We start from the raw sequence: 9,843 nt of genomic DNA on the forward strand, positions 1-9,843 counted from the left end.
CAGTAACCTCATAATATTTTTGACAATTGCATTTTATTGTCTGTTTTCACGGATCAGGTTTAATTCACCAAAAGAAAACCAACCCAGGCTATTCCCTAGCAGGTTTTTTACCTGTCACTTCCAGAGCATGATAACAATACCATTGAATGGAACCAGGGATAGGAAAATTTTGTCTGATCAGTCTCACCAGAACAAGATTTGAACCTGGTTCCTGGTTCCCCTGTATCAACTGAGTCGAAAGCTCAAGTGAGCTTTTCTGATTGAAATTTGCCCATTGTTGTTGTTGTCATTGTTGTAAACTTTTTTTCTCCAGAACCACAAGGCAAATTTTAATCAAACTTGGCACAAAGTATTCTTGGATCATGGAGATTCAAGTTTATTTAAATGAAGGGCCACTCCCTCTTCCTGGGGAGATAATTAAGAAAAAGTGAAAAATTGGTTGTATCTTTCAAAATTCTTTTCAAGAACTACTGGGTCAAAAAAGTTGAAACTGAAGTGAATCTTCTTTAATTAAAACATAGTGTAGACTAGATTCAAATTTGGTCTAAAAGCTTCATAAAAGGCAAAAATAAAACAGCATTAAAATGGTTGAGTACAAAGACTTTCAGAGTTATTAAAGTACTAAATTTAAAATGTATGGTAGCAAAATACCTTATAGTGAACAAAAATATTTCTCATTGCAATACTTTATAACATCTACATAAATTCCTCCCTTTCAGGACTTGTTTGGCAATAGCTGGGGAAGACTTTGTTGTTGTGGCTTCAGATACAAGGTTAAGTCAGGGATTTTCTATCCACACAAGAGATTTACCCAAAACATATAAACTGTGAGTATTAATTTGTTGTATAGAAATTTTGGTTGAAACAAGCATTTGTCATAGGATCAACAAAATATATTTTTAATAAGGAACTCTAAAAAACTAAATAAAATTCAAGTGAGCATAGAATATCTGCTTGAAAAAGTAATTATAATCAATAAAAAATATTTTAGCAGAGCAACTTAAAAAAAATCTTTTAATTTTTCAAAAGATTTTGTTTGTATGTAACACTTTTAGCTAACCTGGGCTCATGAGCTCTAATTGTTTAACATCTATTTTCTGTCTGTATGGTTATTTTTTTGGTTGAATTCATAATCTTTTGGATTTCTTTTTAATTTCAAAGTTTCAAACTATTAAAGTGTCGAACTTTAACATCTGAGCTTTAAGCTTTGTTTATAAACTCATATATTACATGTGTATAAATATCACCCATATACTTTTTAGCTCACCTGAGCCGAAGGCTCAAGTGAGCTTTTCTGATCACATTTTGTCCGTCGTCCGTCTGTCCGTCCGTCCGTCTGTAAACTTTTCACATTTTCGACTTTTCTCAAGAACCAATAGACCAAATTTAACCAAACTTGGTACAAAGCATCCTTGGGTAAAGGGGTATTTAAATTGTTAAAATGAGGGGTCAAGTCCCCTTCCAAGGGGAGATAATCAAGAAAATACAAAACAGGGCTTTCAAAAAGATTTGAACCAGGTGGTACTTTATCAAAAATAGGAGGTACCACTTGGCGAACGCCGAAGGCGTGAGCCTGCTAGGGGGGTCCGGGGGCATGCCCCCCCCCCCCCCCCCCCCCGGAAAAATTTTGAAATTTAGAAGCCACCAGATAGCATTTCCTGGTTTCTAGACACATATAAGTATGCTGCTATCAGTATTATTTTTATGCCATGTTTCAAAGTTTATTTTTGGTCAATACACATTACATGTGAAGTTTTAGCACTGGAAGGGTGGAATTACATAGAAAAAATTAGTTATTTGAGCAGAGTAAGAATAAGATTTAGGTAAAACTTCTAAGTTCTATGCTATATTTGTTTATATAAATGTGTTCAAAAAAATTTTGCAAGGTTTGAGTTGTAAGTGTTATGTTTTAAATATAAAAAAAAGTTATTGAGTCACGAAAGGAAATGGCAATTCAAAATTTAAATTTAATAAAAGAGAAATGAAATTGTATTTGCATTAAATTAAATTCATTTCTGTTCTACAGTAAAGTGCAGATTAAAAAAAAAAAAATTTAGAAGAAGCACTGCATGATGCATAGCATGTACCAATAAATTCAGCATATTTTTCATGCACTGGTACATATACATATAAAATAATATACATGTGTAAATTAGATAAAGATGACATCAAGACTGGAGACAAAAATTTTTTTAGATATGACTCCCTCACTTTACTGGATATGGTTACAATATTGGGAAGAAAGTAAACGTCCGCAAGGTCATTCTCTTGACCACTAGAAAACTGCTGAATCAAAGAATTAAATGTGTGGTAAAAGAAATAGTTTCTGTTTTATGTCCTCTTGTTTCATCAGAAAGTTGCAGATATTCAAGACTGTAAGTAATTTATATCGTCAGCTGCGGATTTTGACACTTAAATTTGAAGAGTTGAGTATATTAAAATGTACAGAGGTGGTCAAAGAACTATCTACTGTTCATGTCCGTCTCTTTATCGGTCAATTGTGTTGGAAGACTTTCCGTGGTCTAGTTCCTTGTATCTTAAAATCTTTTGTGAATTTATTTAAAATATATTCCTAGTCATTAGCTTTTGTCAAAATCAGTGACGGTGGCATTTGATATCGAAATCTACTTTCGTTTTTGACAAGATCTATAAGACGCGTTTTGCAATCTCTTGTTTCATTTATTCAAACGCTTTAATGATCTTCTTGACTAACCAATCAAAAACGTTATTAGATACCATTACGGATTAAAGAATAATACAAAGCTACGTAACCACAACTTTTGTAAAACATGGTAGGGCCTATCGTATTTTCACGCGATTTTTTTTTCTCCACTGAATATTTTGGCCGGTACCATGAATGAATCCAACCGGGTAAAAGTACCGGGTACCGGCAGATTTTGAAAGGCCTGACAAAAATAGGGTGGGGTCATTAAAAATCTTCTTCTCAAGAACCACTGGGCCAAGAAAGCTGAAACTTATGTGGAAGCACCCTTGGGTATTGTAGATATTTAATTGTAAAAATCATGACCCCCGGGGTAGGGCGGGGCCACAGTAGGGAATCCAAGTTTTACATAGAAATATATAGAAAAAATCTTTTAAAAATCTTCTTCTCAAGAACCACTGGGCCAGGAAAGCTGAAACTTATATGGAAGCATCCTTGGGTAGTGTAGATATTAAATTGTAAAAATCATGACCCCCGGGGGTAGGGCGGGGCTACAATAGGGAATCCAAGTTTTACATAGAAATATATAGAACAAATCTTTAAAAATCTTCTTCTCAAGGACCACTGAAACAGGAAAGCTTAAACCTTATGTGGAAGCATCCTTGGGTAGTGTAGATATTAAATTATAAAAATCATGACCCCTGGGGGTAGGGCGGGGCCACAATAGGGAATCCAAGTTTTACATAGAAATATATAGAACAAATCTTTAAAAATCTTCTTCTCAAGAACCACTGGTCCAGAAAAGCTGAAACTTATGTGGAAGAATCCTTGGGTAGTGTAGATATTAAATTGATAAATTCATGACCCCTGGGGTTAGGGCGGTGCCACAATAGGAAATCCCAAGTTTTACTTGGAAATGTATAGAACACATCTTTAAAAATCTTCTTCTCAAGAACCACTGGGTCAGGAAAGCTGAATCTTATGTGGAAGCATCCTTGGGTAGTGAAGATATTAAATTGTTAAAATCATGAGCCCCGGGGATAGGGCGGGGCCACAATAGGGAATCCAAGTTTTAACATAGAAATGTATAGAACGAATCTTTAAAAATCTTCTTCTCAAGAACCACTGGGCCAGGAAAGCTGAACGTTATGTGGAAGCATCCTTGGGTAGTGTAATTCTAAAGTATTAAAATCATGTAAGGGGAGGGGGTAGGGGGGCACGATAGGTATAGCAAGAGAAATTTGCTAAAGATCTGCTTCACCCAAGTTACTCAGGTGAGCAATGTGGCCCATGGGCCTCTTGTTAATCTTTCTTTCAGAACAAGCTCAACAGTGTTAGGAGCTTGTGGATTCCATGGAGATGTGTTAACTCTAACAAAAGTCTTAAATGCTCGATTAAAGGTAAAAATTACTGACTTGTTAGCTCACCTGAGCCGAAGGCTCAAGTGAGCTTTTCTGATCAAATTTTGTCCATCGTCCGTCCGTCTGTCCAGCTGTACGTCCATCTGTAAACTTTTCACATTTTCGACTTCTTCTCAAGAACCACTGAGCCAATTTTGATCAAACTTGGTACGAAGCATCCTTGGATGAAGGGGAATTTAAATTGTTAAAATGAAGGGCCAAGTCCTCTCCAAAGAGGAGACATTCAAGAAAAGACAAAAATAGGGTGGGGTCATTAAAAAATCTTCTTCTCAAGAACCACTGGGCCAGAAAAGCTGAAACTTATGTGGAAGCAATGTGGGATAGTGTAGATTCTAAATTATTCAAATCATGACCCCCGGGGGTTGGGCGGGGCCACAATAGGGAATCAAAGTTTTACATAGAAATATATAGGAAAAATCTTTAAAAATCTTCTTCTCAAAAACCACTGTCCAGAAAAGCTGAAACTTATGTGGTAGCACCATGGGGTAGTGTAGATTCTAAATTGTCCAAATCATGACCCCCGGGGGTTGGGCGGGGCCACAATAGGGAATCAAAGTTTTACATAGAAATATATAGGAAAAATCTTTAAAAATCTTCTCAAAAACTACATGGCCAGAAAGGCTGAAACTTATGTGGAAGCAACCTGGGATAGTGTAGATTCTAAATTGTTCAAATCATGACCCCCGGGGGTTGGGCGGGGCCACAATAGGGAATCAAAGTTTTTCATAGAAATATATAGGAAAAATCTTTAAAAATATTCTTCTCAAAAACTACATGGCCAGAAAAGCTGAAACTTATGTGGAAGCATCCTTGGGTAGTGTAGATTCTAAATTGTTCAAATCATGACCCCCAGGGGTTGGGCGGGGCCACAATAGGGAATCAAAGTTTTACATATAAACATATAGGAAAAATCTTTGAAAATCTTCTCAAAAACTACTGGGCCGGAATAGCTGAAACTTATGTGATAGCATCCTTGAATAGTGTAGATTCTAAATTGTTCAAATCATGACCCCTGGGGGTTGGGCGGGGCCACAATAGGGAATCAATGTTTTACATAGAAACTTTAAAAATCTCTTCTCAAGAACCACTGGGTCAGGATAGCTGAAACTTATGTGGAAGCATCCTTGGGTAGTTTAAATTCTAAATTGTTCAAATGATGACCCCCGGGGTTTTGGCAGGAATCAAAGTTTTACATAGAAATATATAGGAAAAATCTTTAAAAATCTTCTTCTCAAGAACTAGTTTTCTACTGGGCCAGAATAGCTGAAACTTATGTTGAAGCATCCTTGGACAGTGTAGATTCTAAATTATTTAAATCATGACCCCCGGGGGTTGGGCGGGGCCACAATAGGGAATCAAAGTTTTACATAGAAATATATAGGAAAACTCTTTAAAAATCTCTTCTCAAAAACCATTGGGTCAGGATAGCTGAAACTTATGTGGAAGCATCCTTGGGTAGTTTAAATTCTAAATTGTTCAAATGATGACCCCCGGGGTTTTGGCAGGAATCAAAGTTTTACATAGAAATATATAGGAAAATCTTTAAAAATCTTCTTCTCAAGAACTACTGGGCCAGAATAGCTGAAACTTATGTGGAAGCATCCTTGGGTAGTATTGATTCTAAATTGTTCAAATCATGACCCCCGGGGGTTGGGCGGGGCCACAATAGGGAATCAAAGTTTTACATAGAAATATATAGGAAAAATCTTTAAAAATCTTCTTCTCAAGAACTACTAGGACAGAAAAGCTGAAACTTATGTGGAAGCATCCTTGGGTAGTATAGATTCTAAATTGTTCAAATCATGACCCCCAGGGGTTGGGCAGGGCCACAATAGGGAATTTGAATTGTCCAAATTAAGGCCCTTGGGGTACGATTGGGTCATAATAGGTATTACAAGGTGGAAATCTGGTTAAGAATCACATGGTCAAAGCTTCTCAGGTGAGCGATGTGGCCCATGGGCCTCTTGTTTATACCTGAAATTAATTTATTTCTTAGGTAAAGATTGAATTTAGTAAGATGTTGAAATTGATGTCATCACTTTTTAGCTCACCTGAGCCGAAGGCTCAAGTGAGCTTTTGTGATAAAAATTTGTGCGTTGTCTAAACTTTTCACATTTTCATCCTCTACTCGAAAACCACTGGGCCAATTTCAACCAAACTTGCTACAAAGTATCCTTGGGTAAAGGGGATTCAAGTTTATTCAAATGAAGGGCCATGCCCTTTTCCAAGGGGAGATAATTATGAATTAGAGGAAAATTAATGGCATTTTAAAAAAATCTTCTTCTCAAAAACCACTGGGCCAGGAAAGATGAAACTCATGTGGAATCATCCTCAGGTAGTGTAGATTCAAATTTGTTCAAATCATGACCCCTTGGGGTAGAATAGGGCCAAAATGGCCGATCAAATTTTTACATAGGAATATATAGGAAAAATCGTTAAAAATCTTCTTCTCAAGAACCATTGGGCCAGGAAAGATGAAACTCATATGGAATCATCCTCAGGTAGTGTAGATTCAAGTTTGTTCAAATGATGACCCCCGGGGGCAGGGCGGGGCCAAAATGGCCGATCAAAGTTTTACATAGGAATATATGGGAAATTTTTTTAAAAATCTTCTTCTCAAGAACCATTGGGCCAGGAAAGATGAAACTCATGTGGAATCATCCTCAGGTAGTGTAGATTCAAGTTTGTTCAAATGATGACCCCTGGGGGCAGGGTGGGGCCAAAATGGCCGATCAAAGTTTTACATAGGAATATATAGGAAAAATCTGTAAAACTCTTCTTCTCAAGACTGACTAGGCCAGGAAATATGAAACTCATGTGGAATCTTCTTCAGGTAGTGTAGATTCAAGTTTGTTCAAATGATGACCCCATTTTGGCAGGGTGGGACCAAAATGGCTGATCAAAGTTTTACATAGGAATATTTAGGAAATTTTTTTAAAAATCTTCTTCTCAAGAATCACTGGGCCAGGAAAGATGAAACTCATGTGGAATCATCCCCATGCAGTTAGTGTAGATTCAATTTTGTTCAAATCATGACCCCGGGTGGTAGAATGGGGCCAAAATGGCTGATCAAAGTTTTACAAAGGAATGTATAGGGAAACCTTTTAAAATTTTCTTTTCAAGCACTTCAAAGCCATGATTACCTGGTTATATTTATTTATATGGAATCATCCTCATATAATGTAAATTCTAGTTTGTTCAAATCAAGATCCCCTGGGGGGTTAAAATTCACGCTCCCCCAACCTCAGTAAACGTTTCGTTCTGATCTGATTTGTGCTTTTTCCTAGCCAATTGCTCAGGTTAGTGATGTGGCCTCTGGGCCTCTTGTTAACTCTGGCTGTAGACTTTATGACTTGTTAGTACATGTATTTCTTTTAACTTTACAGATGTTTGAACATGAGCACCATAAAAAGATGACTACATCAGAAATAGCAGCCATGTTATCCACCATGTTGTATCACAGAAGATTCTTCCCTTACTACGTGAACAACATCATTGCAGGACTAGATGAGGAAGGTACTTCAGTAATGGATTTTTGGTTTTAAAAACTAAACATTGTACATTTAAAATAATTACATGTACTACAGTATACATGTACTTTCTAGCAATTATCTGACAATAAGATTTTGTTTCCATTGGGCATACTTGCATTTTTACATACATGCATCGTCGGAAACCCAGGGGTGATCTCGTCTTTACTTATCACCCGTGGGCAAACTAGCTGAAATATCGTCGTATGTAATTAAATATGCATGGGTCATTTGATTGGCCGCATCACAGAGTCGCGATGCGAAACAACGCATCATAGTTCACGTTACACATGCATGTTCAGCATTGCCAAAAACATGAAAAACTCATTCCATAGCTAACACAGCTGATAAATCCACTCACTTGTGCATTTTGCAGTTAGAAAGAGGTACTCCTTCATAATATCTGACGGATATTAATGTCAGTGACCTGTTCGAATTGACTTTCATTGTTTTAAATCAAACTTCGCAAGTTTTAACGAGCGTCAAAATATTTACCATAAATAGCAAAGTAATAAATGTATTTTTCAAAATTGAAGAGTTCCAACTTTCTGATTGGTTGACTAAAAACAACAAATTAGCATATTTTACGGCGATATTTCAGCTAGTTTACCCTTGGGTGATAAGTAAAGACGAGATCACCCGTGGGTTTCCGACGATGACATACATGCCGCTATTAAATAATGTACTGGTACTTTGCAGCAATTATCTGACAGTAAGATTTTGTACCATACATGCATTATATTTATTTTAAAACTAGGGTTTGGAAAAGTAAATCATGGTAGTTGTTGCCCTGGTTTGTTTTGATCATTCTGACATTGTCTTTGACAGGTAAAGGTGTGGTGTACAGTTTTGATCCTGTCGGGTCCTATGGATCAGATGGCTACAGAGCTAAAGGATCAGCAGCTCCTATGTTACAACCATTGCTAGATAACCAGGTTTGTTAATTCAGAGACCTACATTAATGCTATCAAAATTTTCCATTAGTGTAGGCAGAGCTGCCAACCCTTACGATTTTGGCGTAAGGCGTACGAAATCAGCGTCTAAAATACGCCTTACGATTTCTCTCTATATTCTTCCGATTCCAGTTTTTTCGTTCAAAGTTTGTAATTCTGGTATTTCTTAGCTGGCAATCTATATAGTTTCTACTATAATTGTTATATATCACAATTCTTACAATGCTTGCTTGTATCATCCTTTCGGTTTTAGAAGGCCGATCACATTCATGTCAATGTTTTAGAGTAAACAAAATAGAAACATGCCTCAGATTGCATATCCATTTACAAAACATCTTCAGCGGCAGGGGGCATTGGTGGTCCGTAGACCCCGCCTTACTATTTGTCTTTTCAGAATGTTGGCAGCTCTGGTGTAGGTTAAATCATTATTAATGTTAAAGGTAAATTCGTAATCTTTTATTTTCTAAATTTCCATGCAGGAATGATTTTATTCCACAGTGAGTGAGCAACAGAGAAAATGTTTTTTTTTGATAGAAAAAGGATCATTTTTGGTCACATTTTAGTTGTGCCATTCATACAGCTGCTATTTTTTAGCTTTCCTGTACTTTTCTGGTAGACCGTTTTCTGGCAATCTGTAATTTTTGAGGCGCATCGTTTTCGATGCAGCCTCATTGCGATCACCTGGCAATTCTTTCTTATCTAAACTGCGGCGGCAAAGGACTCAACAATATTGATTCTTAACACGTTATTAAAAATAGTGCTTATGTACATTGACAAGTTGGCGATATCCATTGTTAATTTTAAACTGCTAATAACACAATATCTCACACATACATGTTGTTTTAACTTTGAATCAACAGAGGTTACGAAAAATGAGAAAATAAACAATTAAAACAGAGAGAAAACAACAACAAACGTGCACTGCGCGGAGTAAGATCTAATCTATTTGCATAACAACAGCTCGTACTATGAATTACTCGGTTTTGTATTGGGTTCATAATAAACCGTATACCACGCCCGATCATTTATTTTAGTCCCGTATAATTTACGTGAAATTTTCACGTATATAATAATAAATATTTGTTATATATTGTGCCATTTATATTGGGAAAAAGTTAAAACAAGGAAGTGATATTTATAAAAGTACACATAATGAAAGAAACTGAAATAATTCAGATATCAAATTATGTAATATTATTCAATAATCATTACTAGTAATAAATTTCTATATTGACATTCATTATTTCATCTTCCTAATAGTCAAAGAATAAAAATTA

At 36.3% G+C, this 9,843-nt stretch overlaps 1 protein-coding gene across 1 annotated transcript; it reads left to right on the forward strand.

Annotated features, from left to right (window-relative positions):
- Positions 1 to 719: 719 nt before the first annotated feature.
- Positions 720 to 8,562, forward strand: LOC134260502 (proteasome subunit beta type-1-like; the record flags this gene model as incomplete). The annotated part of the gene is made up of 4 exons (XM_062743055.1): positions 720 to 827; positions 3,981 to 4,062; positions 7,470 to 7,599; positions 8,442 to 8,562. Coding segments are annotated over 4 exons (436 nt in total), but the record flags the coding sequence as incomplete, so codon positions are not given.
- Between the last annotated feature and the right edge of the window lie 1,281 nt (positions 8,563 to 9,843).

This window comes from Saccostrea cucullata, unplaced genomic scaffold, assembly GCF_032062105.1.
Source record: "Saccostrea cucullata isolate Sc308-1 unplaced genomic scaffold, CSIRO_AGI_Scuc_v1 ctg18514, whole genome shotgun sequence".
In the NCBI taxonomy this organism is placed as follows: domain Eukaryota; kingdom Metazoa; phylum Mollusca; class Bivalvia; order Ostreida; family Ostreidae; genus Saccostrea; species Saccostrea cuccullata.